The sequence below is a fragment of the Gadus morhua genome, chromosome 3 (assembly GCF_902167405.1).
Source record: "Gadus morhua chromosome 3, gadMor3.0, whole genome shotgun sequence".
Taxonomy (NCBI): domain Eukaryota; kingdom Metazoa; phylum Chordata; class Actinopteri; order Gadiformes; family Gadidae; genus Gadus; species Gadus morhua.
In genome coordinates, this window is record NC_044050.1 from 1,025,246 (window position 1) to 1,045,466 (window position 20,221).

The window sequence follows — 20,221 nt, forward strand, 5'->3', positions numbered from 1 at the left end:
GCCTATATTGATGACATCATCATTTACAGCCCCAGCTGGGATATCCACGTCCGCCAGCTAAGGGCCGTGCTGGGAGAACTACGGAAGGCGGGCCTCACCGCTAACCCGGCCAAATGTCACCTCGGGAGAGAGGAGACGACGTACCTGGGGTACCGGGTCGGGAGGGGAACAGTGCGGCCGCAGGAAGGCAAGGTAGCCGCCATAAGGGGCCTGGCGTCAGCCCCGCACCAAGAAGCAGGTAAAGGCGTTCTTGGGACTGGTGGGCTACTATCAGCGCTTCATTCCCGGGTACGCCACGCTGGCCAGCCCCATGAACGACCTGACCCGTAAGGCCTTGCCAGACCGGGTTACCTGGTCGGAGGCGGCGGACCAGGCTTTCAAGACGCTCCGGGAGGCCCTGTGTTCCGAACCTGTACTAATCACCCCTGACTTTAAGCTCCCCGTGATTGTACACACAGACGCCTCGGAGGTGGGACTCGGGGGGGTCTTGTCCCAGATCCAGGCCGGAGAGGAGCACCCCATAACCTACGTCAGCCGGAAGCTCCTCCCCAACGAGCGCAACTACTCCACCGTGGAGAATGAGGCCCTGGCCATCAAATGGTGCCTCGAGAAGTTGCGTTATTACCTCCTGGGGAGGGAGTTCACTTTGGTCACCGACCACGTCCCCCTGAAGTGGATGGCGGGGGCCAAGAATACGAACGCCCGGGTGACACGGTGGTTCCTGGCTCTCCAGGATTTCCGGTTCCGGGTGGATCACCGACCGGGCCGAGAGCATGCCAACGCCGACGCCCTGTCACGTCGGGATGCCTGCCTAGGGGGGTTCCCCAGAGACCAGGGGCTTGAGCAAACGGGGGGGGAGTGTGGCATCCCGCCCCTGAAACCTCGGCCTGGACGGGTCCGAGGGACCGTGAAGGACGGGGTATACCACCCCAACCCACCAGCCGGCGACGGAGAGCACCTGGACCCTCCCCACAATCAGCGGGATGGGAGACACCTGGCGGCTGGGAGAAGGAAGGGCGAGAGCCTGCATAAAAGAGGCTACAGAACAGGAGCAGGGAGAAGGCAGAGACACGCATTGAATGCAGAAGCTAGAGGCTCACGGAGACCCTAGCGCACCCTTGTCCTGAGTGTGACTATTGAATAAACGCCGAAGTCGGTTTAACTAACTGTCGCCTTGTGTAGAATCTTTGAAACCCGGCTCATTCTCCAAGCCGGTTACCACAGCGCTCAGCCCCATCCTCTACACCCTGTTCACTCATGACTGTGTCGCCTCCCACATAGACAACACCATCCTGAAGTTTGCGGACGACACCGCAGTGATAGGACGCATCACGGGCGGGGACGAAGCGGCCCACAGGAGGGAGCTGGCCCATCTGGTGTCATGGTGTGAGGACAATAACCTCACCCACAACAAGGACAAGACCAAGGAGATGATAGTGGCCATGAGGAAGAAAAGGAGTCCTGATCGGCCGCTGTTCATCGGGGAGCTTGAAGTAGAGAGGGTGAGCAGCTTCAAGTACCTCGGCGACACTCAACACCACACAGCTGGTTAAGAAATCATAACAGCGGCTGTACTTCCTGAGGAGGCTGAAGAAGTTTGGCATGTCGCCTAGAGATCCTCAGAAACTTCTACAGCTGCATTGTTGAGAGCATCTTGACCGGCTGTATCACCGTCTGGTACGGCAGCACTTCTGCTTTGGACCGCAGACGACTGCAGAGAGTGGTAAAGACTGCATAGAAGATCATCAGAACCCTACTGCCCTCTCTGCAGAGCATCTACCACCGCAGAGTCCACAGGAAGCTGCCTCCATACTCAAGGACCCCACCCACCCCCAGCATGGACTGTATACACTTCTACCCTCAGGACGGAGGTACAGAAGTATGAAGTCCAAAACAACCAGACTAAAGAACTCTTCCTTTCCCACTGGCCTCAGACTCCTTAACATCAGATAGGAGTCTATGTTATTGTAATTATTCTACCTCAGGACTGCCGCCACTGTTTACATTTTGCTCATGCACTACGGCACACTTTCTTGGATTTGCACCATTATTTATTTTAACAAAAAAATATTATTTCATCTTGATGCTGCTCTTTTATTTATCTTGTAAATTGTAAATTTTATATTGTTGCAGTTTTTTCAATTTTATTTGTATATTGCATAAATCTATCTATCTATCTATCTATCTATCTATCTATCTATCTATCTATCTATCTATCTATCTATCTATCTATCTATCTATATATATATGTATCTAACCATATCTATCTATATCTATATATATATATTTTATTTTTTATTTTTATTTCTTGGCATTCAGTATGTGGAAAACAATGGAAGAATCTCATTGCATGACTGAGAACATGTTTCTTATTGTGCATATGACAATAAACACTTTGAATTGAACTGAACATGCACACTTGACCAAATGTGCATTAACTTGTCCGACAGGCCTGCTATTGTATAGTAGTAAGATTTAAACTCTGCGATAGTTTCCAGCGATGTTCACATATGGAAGTCAGTTCAACCTTTACTTGATGCAGTCGGTGTTACAGCCACCGGACCGCCACTGGCCACAGAGTTCATCTGCTCATTACTAGAGCTGGTGGGAGGCGTCTGACCACAGGGTTCAGGAGTACACCAGAGCTAGTGGGAGGCGTCTGAACACAGGTGTACACCAGAGCTACTGGGAGGTGTCTGAACACAGGGTTCAGATATACACTACAGCTAGTGGGAGGTGTTTGAACAAAGGGTTCAGGTATAGGTTCAGTATATCCATGGGTTACCTATATTTTAGTCAGGCTATTGTTTAGGGCAGCTTGCTTTGCTATTTAGCTATTGTGTAAAAATATTGACTTTTGAATATTGAATATGGAGTGCTTCTGGCATTTCCTTGGCAGGTAGACACTGCTACACAGGTGGTACTACCTGTGTGTGTGTGTGTGTGTGTGTGTGTGTGTGTGTGTGTGTGTGTGTGTGTGTGTGTGTGTGTGTGTGTTGATGTGTCCCTGAGCAAGACACTTAACCCTAACTGCTCCTGGCGAGCTGGCAGTGGGCTAAATGCCCTAATTGTAATTGTATGAGAGACTTTATGTGTGTGAGAGTGTGTGTGTGTGTGGTCTGAGGCGGTACATGCGCATCATGTCTGCATGCTGCCAGCAAAGCTTCTCCGCTGACACCTGCTGCCTGGGAGGCTGAACAAGCAGAAAACCCTCACTGCGACCTTTCTGACACGACATGGAGCAACACGCACATGTATACACGCACACGTACGAATGCAAGTATACACACCCACACAAAAACATGTGTACACACACTCAAACTGGGCAAAATTCACCTTTTCAGAGAAGCAGGAGTCCTTCTGGGATGGAGAGGAAAATAACGACATGTTTAAATGAAAGTATACAGTATGTACACATATGCACCAGCAAAGATGAACAAACCCACGCATGCACCTGCACAGTGCCCAGCCCTGCCAGACAGAGACACCTGATACCCCTCACGCAGACAAAAAGAGAGGCCCAGCAAAACGGAGGCAGAGGCTTGGCCTGAAGCCGAGGTGACCATTATGGGCCTAATGAGGAAGGGCATTGTGAGTGTTCGGCCTGTATGACATTCAATATATGAAGTAGATCATTACCGAATAGTAAATGTTTCTAAAACAGGGGTCACCAACCTTTTGAACCTGAGAGCTAATTCATGGGTACTGAGTCATACGAATGGCACCCAGTTCGATACACTCTTCTGAAATAACATATAATTTGCTCAGTTTGCCTTTAGTTATATATTATTATTAATGATTAATGATACTCATCTATTTGAAGACTCTGATCATGTTAATGATTTCTTACAATAAATATCAACAATGTCTTAAAAAAGGTGGGAAAGAGTTGTTCAAGAATGAGTTGTGCTATTTTTAGAACAGGCCTGCGGGCCCCTCATATGGTCCTTGCAGGAGCCCTGGTGCCCGCGGGCACTGTGTTGGTGGCCCTCCTCTAAAGCAAATAAGTCTCTAAAATCACACAATCTATGATTCTACATTATCGGTTCCTATAACTAGGCTACACAATTGAAAAGGTTAATGAAGGTTTCCGCGTTTTGACGATATTCACTTGCAAAACAGAATAGTGTGTTAAAAAAGGACCCATATCCAGGTCTATACACTGGATATGGATATCGATATTCAAAACTTTCTTTCCTAATATGAAGGACATCATGTGGTATTTGGGAAGTATGTGTGAAACATTGCATGATGTGTAAACAACTCTAATCTGAAATAAACCAGATCTCAATGAGATTTTGAGATTTGGAAATAGAAAAAGGGGAATATCGAAGGTCAAACTGAATTCATTATTCCGGATATCATTGTGTTTGTTCCCTCGGTCTGAAACAAAACAAACATATAAATGTCCCTTAAACTAATAAAATCAAATGTTCGGATAGCTGTAGGCTAAACCTGTAGAATAAGTGTTAGTTGGACACCCCTCGCCAGGCACGCAGCAGCAGAGCTCAACCTTAAGGATTTAATATAATTTGTTCTTTCATGTAATTATACAATAAAAAATGGGTTGCCATCATTATCTTACTACTATAATAGCAGGCCTGTCGCACCAGTTACTCAAGTTGGTCAGTGTGCATGTGCCAAGCAGCCTGCAGCTCACACACACACACAGCACGCACAAACTAGGGATGGTCAAAACGATTTTTTTTTCCCGGGAATACGTTTTTTCAGTTCCGTTCACTATCACGATTTGTTCGTTTGATTCCTTCGTTTGATTCCTTCATTGAATCAGATGGTCTGTTACTTCATTTGACAGGGAATCGGAAATCATGGAATAAGTGCAAATTCCCTACTAGACCAAACGAGACTCGTAATGGTAGGTGAAAACAATACTTTATTAAAGCATGCAATTGTGATGCAGAACAAAATAAAAATAAAACATAAAGTGCTTGCATGATATTGAAGCCTACAGCGATCGTTAGTTAACTTGTGGGGTGGTGCCCTATCATTTGTTTACCCATGTGCCACGGCAACGCATTTGCTACCTGCTGTAGTACTCTCATTGGCTGAATCGTTTTAGAATGTTTTAGACTCAATCAATATAAGATAGCGGGGGAACGAAGCTCTGTTCATTTGTATATTTTATTTAAGTGACCATATTTTTGTTATATATTTAAAAGAAAAGAAAAAAAAGAATGAGTTCTCTTGTTTTTGGAATCAGGTCTCGTCATTCACCTTCAGGAATCGTTCCTTCTGACCAAATCGTTCGCGACCGACCCATACATACACCGCAAGCATGAACATACACACCGCATACACACACCGCACACACATGCACATGCGCACAAACATACACGGAAACGCACACACACACGCACATAGATACATATGTGCGATGACAATCAATGACTTCTGAATCAAACTCATACCCCACTAGAGGTCGGAAACTCTAGTTATTATTATATTATACCTTATCGCCTACTAAACAATCAAGGCCTTTCCTTGGGCGACCCCTCAAACGAGAGACACTACAGCCGTTGTGTCTCTTAATATCGACTACCTGGGGAGGCATCATAGACTCCATTGTGTTACTTACATTTCTGATCGTAACTGAAATGTGACTTGATAAATACACAGATACATCTTCCAAATTCAAGGTGTAGCCTGAGATTAAATGCATGTCAGTCTAACGTCTAAGATAGCCGTGTATTCTCAAAAGAAAATAAACCAGCCATGGAAATAAAGAGCAAATAAAACACCAAGCTATGTCTGATTAGTACGGGCACGTTAGCTTTCAAAGCCACAGCGTTTCTGCTTTGGATTTCCAATTGATAGTCTTGACAGTCTAACAGACTCAACTAATAGTCCTGATATCCAACATTCTTAACAGACAGTCCTGACAGTCTAACAGGCTCAACAGACAGATAGACCTGATTGTCCAACAGACTCAACTGATAATCCTGACAGTCCAACAGGCTCAACAGATAATCCTGACATTCCAACAGACTCAACAGATAGTACTGACAGTCCATCAGGATCAACAGATAATCGTGATAGTCCAACAGGCTTAACTCAAGATATCAGGGGAAGTTTTATCAGTGTTAATGCCCCCTGACAGCTGAGATCCCTGCCTTGGTATAGAGTAATGCTGTCAAAGACGCGTATGAAGCCCGTTCTGCCTGAAGCTGTTTGACACCTTCCTTCGTACAGAGCAATAATGTCATATGAAGCCTGTTCTGTCTGAAGCTGTTTGACCCCTGCCTTGGTGCGGAGTAATACTGTGATATGAGGCCTGTTCTGCCTGATGCTGTTTGGCCCCTTCCTTGGTACAGAGTAATACTGTAATCTGAGCCCTGTTCTGACTGAAGCTGTTTGACCCCTGCCTTGGTACGTAGTAATGCTATCAACAATGCGTATGAAGCCCTGCTGTTGGCCTGTGTGTGTGCTGTGTGTACGTTGCTTAATGGAGGATGTGATTATGATTATGATTTTTGTAATCAAATTAGGAGTTATAACAATTCTGTTCCATTTGATGATTTGCTTTGCTCAGTTTGTGTTAGAGGTATGTCATGGGAGTATGAACAAGTTCATGACACTGCCTTAAACATGATGCTCACAGGACACACTTAGAGGTTAAGGGCACTGCCTTCAACATGATGTTCAGAGGACACACCTATAGCTTCAGCACACTACCTTCAACATGATGATCACAGGACACACTTAGAAAGAAGTTCCTCTGTTCATTTACAGAACTGCTTTTATGTGAATGGTTAAACTGCACATACAGTAGCTATTGGGAACTATTTGTGAATCTATATATATATATATATATATATATATATATATCTTGGTTCGCTCTTATAGTTTAACAGGAGAAATAGGAACGCAAGTGAGCTACTATAAATCAACTCTTCACCATGACAACCACAGCGGGAACAGAGCTTCCCTCCAGCCTGTTATCTGTGACCCGGCAGGGCACTGTGTCCTGTTTGGTAACCACATGTTCAACTACACGTTGTAATTAAGGATTAGTTATGCAAGTGGAGGACTGATATCCGCTGATTAAGATATGAGGATGCAGATGTCTTCTGCTGCATGTCATATGTCGAGTCAATTGTATTTGTGTTGCCCTTGCATTTACAGTCTCCGGCTGTAACATTCTACAAACCCTAACAAAGCCCTCCCAAAAGAAAGGCTGTAATATTCTATGATCCCTAACCGTAGCCCTCCAAAGAGAAAGGCTTTAACATTCCAAGACCCCTAACTTTAGCCCTCCCAGGAGAAAAGCTGTAGTATGATACCACCTCTAACCGTAGCCCTCTCAAGAGAAAGGCTGTAACATTCTCTGACCTCTAACTGCAGCCCTCCCAAGGGAAAGGCTGTAACATAATACAACCCCTAACCATAGCCCTCCCAATAGAAAGGGATTAGCATCAAAACTACTGGAGGATTGAAGGGGGAAGGATCCCACCTCTAAAGGGATGATAATTGTATCATAACGAGCACCACAGTGTATGAACCTTTGCACATTCTTTATCTCTGATAATGTTTGTTTTTGTGTGTGTCGGTGTGTCTTTTAACTGTGCATATGTCTTTGTGTCCCTGAATGGTTATACTATGAGATGTCATGTTTTGTGATGAGACAAAAACCTGGCTGTCGTGGCTTTGTGACGGGAGGTACAGAGGAATGCTCTGCCCTGCATCCACTCTGCAAGGTGAACTGTGTGCTACGGGGGCTGCTTTGTATGCATGACAGAGTGGAACTCTAATCATAACTGGGTTTGCTGCCCTGTAGCTTGATGTTCTAGGCCTGCACAAACACAGACACACACGTATATGGTGTGTGTGTGTATGTGTTTGTGTGTGTGTGTGTGTGTGTGTGTGTGTGCATGTCTGTGCTGTGTGTTTATGCATGTATGTGAACCTGAATGTGTGTTTGTCAGTAAAAGTATGTGTGTGTGTGTGTGTGTGTGTGTGTGTGTGTGTGTGTGTGTGTGTGTGTGTGTGTGTGTGTGTGTTTGTCTGAGAGTGTTTGTGTGTGTGTGTTTGTATGTGTGTGTTTGTGTGTGTGTGTGGTTGTGTGTTAGTGTATGTGTTAGTTAGAGTGTATGTGTGTGTGTGAGTGGGTGTGTGTCTGTGTGTGGCTCACGTCTTTGGGTTTGAAGGGGGGCTGGATCTCACGGTTGGCGAGGCGCTCCCAGTCGATGCGTCTGAAGAAGGCATGCTCCCTGATGTCCCGCTCGCCTTCCTGCCCGCAGCCCAGACGCTTGGACGGGTGCTTGGTCATCAGCTGGTCACCGGGACGACACAGGAAGGACAGCCGGTTAGAGACCACTGAAACCTGTACCGTGTTACTTAAAATGGTAATACTATCAATACTACTTCTACTAATACAACTATGCATTAATGGCTGGTTGTTACTCTTCTGCATCAACTCCATTTATCCACCCTCTGCAGTGAATGTTAACCCCTATGAGGGGAAGTATGGATATGTTTAGTCTGTTTAGACTTGGAGTCGTCCACACATATATTTAAAAGATTTTTCACCCTTCATTTCGGAAAACATTCCTGTCCACAAACAATGTTATAGAAAATATCACTGTCCACAAGAGAACTCTATAACGATTTAAAACCCTCACTCAACACTCACACACACTTAAAATGTGCTGGGGACAGAGACACATTCGGAAGTGCATTTTCAGAAGGGCTGTGTACATGAGGATGCACTCTTTATTTTTTTTCTTTAGTGCAGGTAATGAAAGGTTCTGAAAGACGGCATCCCCATGTAGATAAATAATGAATAAAATGTACACAAAAAACTGTGATGTCTGACATGTTTTATGAAGAAAGTCTTTCCAAAAAGCATTGGACATATGATCCACTAAGTCCTGCACCATGTACCCAATGTTGACAACGTGAAATGACATGACTAAGCTACCAACATAATCAAAAAGAAGATAGGAAAGGTAATGAACTATGTGTTAAAGTTAAGAAGGGGTAAACATGTGATGTGAACAGTTACAAAAAACAGTTACAAAAAACAGTTACACAACCCCTTCTTTTTTTTTCGTGTTATTTTTTATTAATTGATATATATCTTTTTTATTTTTAAAGTGGACCGCAGTCGCACTATAGGGGGATCATTTGTTTATCAACATGGCGGATGTGCGAGCAGAATGATCGCAAAAAGAACATTTTTTTGACCGGTTGCCATGGTTATCTCTGTGTGGTTCATTTGCAGTTGTGGTGTTAATTAGGATGTTGTCAGCTTGCTGTTTCATTAAACTGTAATCAGAAAATGCGGTTATATGCTATAGACCCTATAGTATCTGTGGTATAAAAGCTGGGACGAATTTCAAATTATAAATATGTACATTTTATGTTGAAAGTATAGACGTTTCGATTCCCATTAATACGAATGGCGCGGTGATTATTCTTCAAAACGAGAGCTGGTAAATCGCGAAAAATTTATTAAACTGTAATCAGACAAGGCGGTTATATGCTATAGATCCTGGAGTATTTTTGGTATAAAGGCTGGGACGAATTTCATATGAACACTTTATGTTGGAAGCATAGACCGTCGCTATTCCCATTGAAACGAATGGCGCGGTGATTATTCTTCAAAACGAGAGCTGGCAAATCGTGAACAATGAATTAAACTGTAATCAGACAAAGCAGTTATATGCTATGGACCCTAGAGTAGCGGTGGTATAAAGGCTGGGACGAATTTCGACTTATAAATCTGCAAACTTTATGTTTAAAGAATGGACCGTCGTAATTCCCATTGAAAAATGGAGCGGTGATTTTTTATTTTATTTTTTTACGGTTTTCGTTTACTGATTTTTCTTAAACGGTTATGATTTACTAACCGGTAACACGTGTACACGGTGTACCCGTGCACACCCCTACTATACACAGCACTACAAATCTGATTAAAAAAATCTGATTTGTTGCAGAGCTGAATGCTATATCACATCATGAGCTGGCTGTTCTCAATTCACAACACACATCCATTTAATCTACATCAGGCATTCTGACCAAAACTCATGCACTCCCCACCACAATTATTCCAGAATTCAAGCAAAGCAAGAATGACCAAAGGTCAGTTTGTGTCAACAAGAGACTGATTCCACCGACTCCACCGTCGTCATCTCCACTATACCAAACACTGTACGAACGCAAACAGTAGATAAGTTAGGCTACTTGGTGGCTATGGCTAACATTAATTGCATGAGTTAAAACAGCCGACCACTTGAGTGCAAAAAACACAAAAGACCTCGCCACAGCACCAGCAAATCTTCAGCAATAAATATCGCGTCTTGCCTTTATTTATGTGGCAGTGGTCTACAGATGCATCCCGTGGTGTAGCCTACCACATCGATTAAGTTCAACAGGTTATCGCTCCAATACTGTCCATGCTGCTAGCAACCTGGTCTGGTGCTTTTCAGTATGTATTCAGGCTTAAATTACTTGATTGTCTGATGCCTCATCATTGCCTCCCAGCCAAAGAGTATTGGTATTAATACCTCATTCATTGTCCAAGCCAGGGTGGCAGCTCATTCAATAATGATACCTAATAAATCAACTCAATTTTTTTTTCTTTTTTGGTGGGTACAAAATTAATCTTGACAAAAACTGGCATGTTCCATTTCATGTAGGCTTCGCCGTATAGGCTTCGCCTTATGGGCTTGTCCCGTGTGCGTGCTCGCGCGCACTGAAAATTTGAACTATGCACCCATCAACGTGGGCACCGCCCGCATTTCCCTCGGCACCATGTATATAAGACGGCGCATGCCGCCGCTCATCCTCCTTTTCTTTCAGCTTTGTACGATCAACAGTTATGACTTTAAAACTTCAAGTACCTTGTGGCAACGGCTTGGGCGAGGTGACGGACCAACGGCCCTTTTCAGGGCCATTATGCCGCGTTTCCACTGCAGGGTGCGGTAGGGAGGGGGCGGTATAACCCAGCTCAGTTCCGAGGTCGCGTTTCCACTTCCGACAGTACCCTTTGTGGTAGGCCGGATGTCGATCGCCGCGGCAGCTACGTAAACATCGTAAACAACGTCTTCCTCCCCAAGAATGCAGACGAACGTCTCCACCTCCTTGTTCGCCCAAGCAAGCGTTTTACGCGACATGTTAATTGTAAAGAATAATACCTCGAGGCTACTGTTTGTTTGTTTTTATCCCCGCGTCACCCGGAAGTGATGATTCTGTCGACCAATCAACGGACGAGGTGTGTAGCTAGAATTTCCCGGGACCCTTTCAGGCGTCTCGTCTCGTTTTCAGTACCCCAACGGAGGAGTCCTGAAAACGAGGCCAAAACGGGTACGGCTAAGTCCGGGTCACGCCCACTTTTGGCGGTGGAAACGCAACCCGATCCGCACATTTGCGATCCCATCCGTTCCGCACCCTGCAGTGGAAACGCGCCATTAAAAAGCGATTCCTTGAGAACTGGGCCCTTTTCAGGGCCTCATTGCCTATCTGAAGCCGGATGACGGGCACCTGGCGTGTTTCATGTGCCTCAGTGCGGAACACGCCGCGGCTGCCTTGTCTACCCCCACCTCCTGCGCAGCCTGCTGCGCACTGCCTGGAGAGGTGCCTGCCACTGCCTGAAGAGGGGCTCCTCTCCAGGCACCTTTTCTTTTCACCATCGTTGGCCCTCTCCGAGGCCATCGACATTTTTAAAGCCGGAGTTCCGGACGTCGAAGATGAGGACCTCATCGAGCAGGTCGACTCCGCCTCCATTGACAACGTCTTTGCGGCCCAGGTGAAGGCCTTCACTGACTTCACTAACGTGGAGGGGTGGGCTGATACTCAGGCGTGGGGGATCCCTCGCCTGGAGCCTCCCCTGGCAGCACTTCTCTATCCGGGCGCCTGATGGCGCCCTAACGAGAAGCTGCTGCCCCCCGACCGCAATCTGCAGCGGCGGTAAACAACACCGCCCTGCTTTCCGCTGCCCTGATCTCCTTGTCGGCTGGCAGGGAGCTTATAGCCTGGAGGAAGCCGCAAGATGGCTTGCAGCTTCCCGGTTCTCCAGCGCCATCCTCCAGCTATGCCAGCCGATAGCCGTTTCGGCCGGCCAGCATATGGCCTGGTCCATCATTGCTCAGCGAGTCATTTGTCTCTCCCCCACTGCGCTGCCGGAGCGAGAGCGGGCCAGCCTCGTCCAGGGCCCATTAGCTCCGGATGGGCTATTTGGGCCCCGGTTCTCGGAGGTGCTCGCGCACCAGCAGTCTGTCCATGAGAATCGTTCCCGGTTCGGGGCGATTCTCACGGGCTCCTCCCACCAGCAGGCCGGTAGGAAGCGGGGTCGAGCCAGGTCCCAGCGTTCTAGGGGGCCACCCTTTTACCCCGATGCCACAGCCACCGCAGCCGCCCCAGCACCAGCGGGGGGGAGCAGCACAGTGGAGCCAGAAGTACCGCAAGCTGGCTCCCAGTTTTTCTGTACCATTGAATAAAGATTCAAAAGACAGTTCGGCCGAACGGCAGTACATACTTCCTAAAGAACCTCTCCAACTCCCTCCTACAGTCTGATGAAGGTGAGAAGACGGGTCTGCTCACTGTGGTGACAGCTAGCGGACAACGCGGCGATCCTAGCGGGGCGGCTAGACAACTCGTTGCTCGTTCATCGGGCATTAGTGCAGCGGCTAGACGGCTCGCTGCCTGTTCGGTGGACACGAGCGCGGCGTGTAGACAGCTTGCTGTTTATACTGTGACTGACTCTGTAACGTCTACCATGCTCGCTGAGCCCCCTCCCTTTCATGAAACGTGTTGCCTGGATTGTCCAGGGACCCCTTCGAGCCTCTGTCTCAGGCCCCTTTGGATGCCCTGTCCTTTAAGACGGCGCTCTTATTGGCTTTGGTTTCTGACAAGCGGGCCGGCAGGTTGACCGTTCTGCCTGTCAGCCCGAGCTACTTGTTGCTTAACGAGGACAGCTCCTTTGCGCTTCAATTTATCATTCAGGGTGAAGCGGACTCCGTAGGCCGATCATTGGAAGGGCTTCTCCCCGGTGTGTGAGGTGAATGAGCCAGTAGGTTACGTGAAATGCCCAAAATGCGGTGAAATGCCCAAAATGCGGTAAAGTACAACAGCACAACAGCAGGGAATTCATCGCTGATAAGTAGGGGTGTAACGGTACACAAAAGTCACGGTTCGGTACGTACCTCGGTTTTTAAGTCACGGTACGGGGAAAATTAAAAAAAAACTGCTTGTTTCTCAACCCTTAGGTAAGCAGCAATGATAACACCAATAAACTTGGTTATGGCATTTGCATTTCTGAATTTCCAGACAGGGGTTGTTGAAATAGTGTTTTGAGCTGGGTTTGCACAGCTCGTATTTTTTTTATTGAACAACAATGCTTACATGGTTTGTAGTGAACATATAAGATAGATCGGGCGGCGAATTGCATTGTGTATCCGACATCCCGACTGAGAGCTGCTGTGCGGATTACGGGGTCGGAGTAGTATACTTTGGCTAAACGGTCCGGCTGGAACTCCAACTTCAAGTTTTAAATTCTGCATCGCAAAACGGGCCTTTACATTCGCCATATTAACGCTATGTACGCCACATTTACGAACCGCGGTACACCTCGGTAACCGCGGTACACCTCGGTAACCGCACCGAAGTGCCTGTTCCGTGACTGTTTCGTATAAATACGTTACACCCCTACTGATAAGGCATCCAGATCGAAGCCGTACAACATATAACTACAACCAACAACAACAACAATAGGTCATATAACTCCCACTCAATAACTGTGAACTGGACTTCATTGCTGCACTGTACACATTTTCCATCTATTGCAGGACTGCAGCCCCCCCCCCCCCCCCCCCCCCCCCCCTCTCACTCTCACACATCACAACTATGGACTGGACTTGCTGCATTCTCATTCATGTTATTATTGTTATTTATTTATTTATTTATCTATTTATTAATCTATTTATTCATTATTTATTTATTAATATATTTATATTTATATACTATGCCAGTGGTGATGCTCTAAACTTAATTTCGTTGATTAACTCTGTTGAACAAGGACAATAAAGAAATCTAATCTAATCTAATCTAACACCTGCCACGAGTGCCCAAAAACCTTCTATCACATAGTTTGTTACAGCATCAAAACCCATGCCTGCAAAGGTGAAACCATTGGTGACTGAGAAGTGTGTCAGCTTTGCTGTAAAGGCATTATGCCTTTAAACATCGTTAATGGCGAGGGATTCAAACAGCTAGCGCAAGAACCAATTCATGTCGGGCCGCACATGGGATGGTTCCCAGCCATGTGACAATTGCAAAGAGATGCACTGAAATGGCTCAAGAAAAAAGGGACGCTATGGTAAAGACACTGAAGACTTTCTTGAAGGACGGCAGAGTCGCAATGACCACAGAAATGTCTACGGAGGATTATCGAAAAATATGTTATTTGACAATCAAATGCCATTTCATAAGTAAGGATATGGAACTAGTGAATACAACCCTGACAACTGCAATGTTCCCTTTGGAAGAGGCAAAGACAGGAGAAAATATCAGGAGGGAGATAGGCCTTGGCCTTGACGCTTGCTCTCTCTAAAGGTTTATTAAATTATAACTAAATATTGATTGAGTCTTAAATAAATAATGTAGACAGAGTAGCCTATATAGGCTAATGTTAGCATTATTCTTTTATTACATTTCAGCTGCTGTTCACCATCGCGTTGAGGCCGGATTGTGGAGAGAAGTGGCAAGGCTTTATCTTAATTTCGTTATTGCCACTTTTGCCAGCAATTTATGCCAAATACCCATCCTAATTTAGAATTTTAATTTAACTAATGCTTGTTGGCATGTTGGTCTATTTTTATTCATATTGGTGGTTGTGGAGAGCAAGTCTCATTTTCGTTGGTTTTAGTTCTAATCTCAATTTTAAGTAACTTTTCGTTGTATGTTGTTATTGCCAAATACCTATCTTAGTTTAGAATTTATTTTAATTTAATTTGTTAAGGAAGACTAATTGTTATATGACTAATTGTTATAATTGTTATATGCCCGTAGACCTATTTAGAAGTGTAGGCTATGCCTATATAGGCCTATTTAGAGTGCTGAGATGACGATGTTACAGAGGACTTTTTTATCATCTTGTTCCAAGTGGACTATAGCCTACGATAGTCAATCAATGTAAAATATATATATATACGACTCATTCTTGAAAAAGAGCTGTGCATATTTGAATATGTTGGGCTGAAAACATGTTCGGGCATTGAAAAAATCTAGCAGGGTTCGGGCAGAATCCTGTCGGGCTCGGGCCGGGTCGGGCCTAACTTTTAAGGCCCGATTACAGCTCTAGTTTGGTGGTGCGTTTGATGGCACAATTGTGCCATCAAACTAACTCATGTCCCTAACCCATGCATGGGTCTGGGGAGTCCTTTCACAATGTTTCTCCAACAATGTGAACACTTCTGGAGATCGATCCAAGGAATCACTGAACACTTTACACATTTGTAGTATGATGACCATTCACCTCTTTCAAAATGTTAATTCTATATGCTATTTTTCGGTACTTACTCTATATTACCCTTTTGAACATATCATCGTAAGGGTAGCTATTCATTTTGGAATGCAGAGTGCATCTGAATACCATTTTTTGAACGTCAGAGACCCCCCAAACTGTCTTCAGGGGAGCCCAGGTGTATTTAGGGGTGTTAGTTTGACAACTGCAGGGGTTGCTTTGGAACATGTGAATTTCAGTCCTCACTGCTCAGGAGGATGAGGAAGAGGAAATTCACACCTTGCTGAGCCCACCGACGGCCCTCACAGATGTTGGGAAAATGCTCAAGACTACCAGTCTTTAGATGTGAACTTGATTTGATGCTTTAGCTCTGCTACTGACGTTACGATTTGTCTGTTTACTGAACAATGCACTTTTCTTCCAACACCCGTTTCCTTGTACAGCCTCTATGAGCTCCTGCTTTATGAGCACTGCAGGAGAACGGACAATCAACGGAGACACTACACAAACTGCTATCGTCATTATTGACAATACTGCGTTAACATCCAAACTGAACCATTTACACTTACAAATCCACCTATGAGCCTTTCATATCCTGTACTCTGTAATCCCAAACTGCCAGCTCCGATGTCTTTTAAAGGTGTGTGGAAAGATGCAGGATGGAGGTACAAACTGGAATGTTATAGACAACAGATACGTATCTGTCAACAGATGCAAGGGCATTAGCCTTCTCTCGTCACAAAACCAACGTGGTGGTGAGAAACGGATCAGAGAACAAAGAGAAAAAGGATATGTCACCGTGACAAGCGCACCTCGGCATGACTAGGACATCAACAGGTCCTGTTTATGTTCAGAGACCGGTTGCCTAAAAATACCTGTGTCACCGGGTCCTGTTACATAACAACTACTTTACCTTGGCCTCTCTGAGTGTGTTTCATGATTTTGGGGGATTTTTCACATAGCAAATGACCAAAAGGATATTCAAATTGTGGACAAAGGATAGGAGATATTTATTTGATCTGCTTATTATACTGGTCAATTAAAGAAATCTGAAAGCGAAGTCTCAAGCAGTGGGCATGAGACACACGCAATACAACCCATTCACACGCTTACAATCCACACCTTTCTGACGCAGAGAAATGACCAGGATAACGCCCACGAAGTTATGCCGCTATTTTATAACAGTGGAACAGGTAGGAATCAAGGTGGTTCCCCCGTACTTATGGTGACCAGATGTCCTCTTTTGCCCAGACCTGTCCTCTTTTTGAGACCTAGAAATTTGTCCGGACGGAATTTAAAAATCGTCTTCACATCGAATTTGAGTTTCCTCTGAAAAATATGCCCAACATGAGGAGAACTGAAAAGAGTCCTGTTTTATACGGACAAACATTAACAAACTTATCCTACAAAGATTGAGAAAGTTTTAGCTATTAAACAGAATGATATGGAGGTAAATCTGTCTCATCGGATTTTGAAAATAAAAAGCCATTGAATTTTAAGCACTGAATATTAAACATTGAAAAAATGTATCTGAATTTCTTTGCCTCTGAATTTACCTCATCATTTTCTCATTTTTTCCAATGTTCAAAAATTCTCAATCAAATATTAAATGTTAAAAAATTCAATGTGCAAGATTAAATGTATACAATTTCATTTAAAATTGTCAATGCCCCAAAATTCACCATGCCAATTTCAACTGCAAAATTCAATGTATGAAATTCATTGTTAGCATCAATCCTAGATGCTAGATCGCGGTCAAGCAGGGAGACAGCGCGGGAATAAGAGCGTTATTCGTTGAAGCTCGGTTGGTATAGTGGTGCTACAATGTTTTGTGATGCTACGTTGGTAGAGTGATGCTAGGTTGTTTTGCGATGCTGCATTAACATTGAAATGCTGTTTTTATTGTGATGCTACGTTGGTATTGTGATGCTCTGTTGGTATTGTGATGGGGGCCTGCCCGTAATTCCGACACCTCATTGTTCCGACGTCTCAATGGTCCGAAATATTTCCCATTAGATCGACATTCCACTATGCCGACGGTTCAATGTTCCGAAAACGGAACCCATTGGTCCGAAGGTCCGTTTGTCCGACTTTTCAAAAAGGAGGCGCATTAGGTCGACGGTTCAATATGCCGAATAGGCCTACTACATATAAAGAGTTTTATACCTCGCTCTCTCTCGCTCTCTCACTCTCTCAAAAATACAACATAGGCCTACATATCACGTTCACGATGAATATTGGAGAGCAAAGTGACCTCGCTTCACTTCATTTCGACACAGTGTTTCAGCCCCATGGACAGAGAGCGTAGGTCTAATTCTCAACACAGGCATGAACACACACACACACACACACACACACACACACACACACACACACACACACTCACTTGACTAAGTACACGGTATGAGGTATAAGTTTGTCTAAATCAATATTATTTTATTATTTGGGCTAAAAGCCCACTGTAAACACAGTAAACAACACATATAGGCCCACACACAGCTACTAAAGATAACATTTTTATTTGTTTTTCACTCACCGTTTGACTTCTTTACAGGAAAAGCATTACGCCTAGTTTCCACATACGTATGTTTTTCGTATCCGTGCTTCCGTAAATTTACGGAAGGAGTCGCTAGTGTATTACGTACGGACATGAATCTATTTACGGACAAAAGATGGGGGAGCGTATGATAATGGCAGTTTTTAGGAGACCGGTACTTTGGAACATGAGGATCGACATATAAAGAGATAAAAACAAAACCAACCAGGCTTGGAAAGAGTTCGGCGAGGAGTTTGGCCTGCCAGGTACTTAAATGTTTTGTGAAAAACATAAAAACTTTCATATGGTATCTCCGTAAAACTACGGCGAAAGTTAAATTTTTTGAACGTATATTCCGGACATACCGGACAGAAATTGTACGGAGGGGAGGAGTCTCGGAGGAAAAACTGACATTACGGAGAATCACATAGGAATGAATGGACTTTCGGTCGGAGACGGTTGGATCCCATACGAGAGTGTACGCAGTGTGCGAATTAAGGGGGAGCAGGGGGAGCTATAGCTCCCCTAGTGGTGACATGAGCTCCCCTGGAAACATGGTTTGTGAAATTTTGGGGGAGCTCTAAAATATTTATATGATATCCAAATAAATGTTATTTTGGGCATGTCTTTCTAAAAGGTGTAAAATAAGTGAAATACAATTATATTTTGAGTTTATGATTCATGAAAACAACGTAGCCTAATGCTCGTCATTATTGCCGCTCGAAGCGTGGGGGCGCTGTCTGCAGCCCCACTACCCAATAGGGCTGGGCGATTAATCGAATTTTGATCGCGATTACGATTTTAGCGTCAAACGATCAGAAAATTAACATAATCGAGTTATCCGATTTTTTTTTTATTTTTTTTTTTAATGATTTATAGAAAGGGCAGAACAGCTGGACACATATCTGTATCATTTTAGATTGGAACATTTTTTTTTGACCATTTTGCGTATTTTTTTAAGGCGTAATTTCAAAGTTCTCAGTTACAACGTTTTTTTTGGGAGAGACATGGTGAATAAATACAACACGTTTTCAGACTCAAAGATAATCGTTTGAATAATCGTGATTTCAATATTGACCAAAATAATCGTGATTATGATTTTTCCCATAATCGAGCAGCCCTACTACCCAATCACACAAGCTTGTTTAGTTAACTTGCTTAAAAGACTGTCACCTGTGCGCCATTGTTGCTGACATGTCTTAAAAAGAAAGCAACTCACCTTGGCCGATTTCTATAAAAAGACGCCCAAGCAAACTGAAAAAGAGGACCAGCCGTCTGTAGCTGGTGGTAGCACATCGGACGTTGGGACTACTACAAAGCCGAGAGAAGAGGCAGCTAACGTTAGTTCTAATATTAACTTGACCACTAACGTTAACGTTACTGTGGGGGCTAAAGAAACAGAACAAGACGAGCCAGGCATTGAGACGTTTGTGTGTTGTTTTATAGCTGTATTATTAATAATAATGGCATTATAATTGTTCATGGTTAGGCTGCCGCTATAGGCTGGCTGCTTGTGTGTTCTGCTCTGAGTTGATTTAATTAAACAGTCAAACGTTACTTTGGTGGTCCGTGGATTATTTAAGGTTGGTCTGAAGCACTCCTTTAACCTTGAGCAACTCTGCAACTTCCAAAAAAATATTTGATTTATTTTACAATTCAAAAATGAACCAAACTTTCTTCAAAATTAAGAAAATGATACTGAGAAACGAATAAACCATTATAAGTAACGAATTAACTTAATAAGTGATCGAAATACTTTTATCAACCATCCCCCCCCCCCCCCCCCGGGAGTGGAAGGTGAGTACATTAGGTTTAGGATTATCGCGTGATCTTGTGATCTCGCGTGAATACGGCTGGCTCGCAAGGCAGCGCTACGCTGCCGTTACGCGCCCGGTAGGAATGGACGCAGGGCAGAGGACGCAGCCGTTCCGCTGCGCGTACGCGTCCGGTGGAATCCCAGTGTAATGCGCCTCCTGTTTGAAAAGTTGGACAAACGGACCTTCGGACCAATGGGTTCCGTTTTTGGAACATTGAACCGTCGGCATAGTGGCATGTCGATCTAATGGGAAATATTTCGGACCATTGAGACGTCGGAACAATGAGGCGTCGGAATTACGGCATGGCACCTTGTCATGCTACGTTGTTTTGTGATGCTACGTTGGTTATGTGATGCTACGTAGGTGTAGGGATGCTACGTTGTTTTA

General features: G+C 44.6%; 1 protein-coding gene across 2 annotated transcripts in view; it reads right to left on the bottom strand.

Annotated features, from left to right (window-relative positions):
• The window catches only part of prkcaa (protein kinase C, alpha, a), a 219,668-nt gene that overhangs the window by 13,942 nt on the left and 185,505 nt on the right, over positions 1–20,221 (bottom strand). For both annotated transcript variants that reach the window (XM_030351679.1, XM_030351680.1), the window contains one exon: positions 8,150–8,290. In XM_030351679.1, coding sequence (XP_030207539.1) covers positions 8,150–8,290 — 141 coding nt within the window. The remainder of the gene's footprint in view (positions 1–8,149; positions 8,291–20,221) is intronic.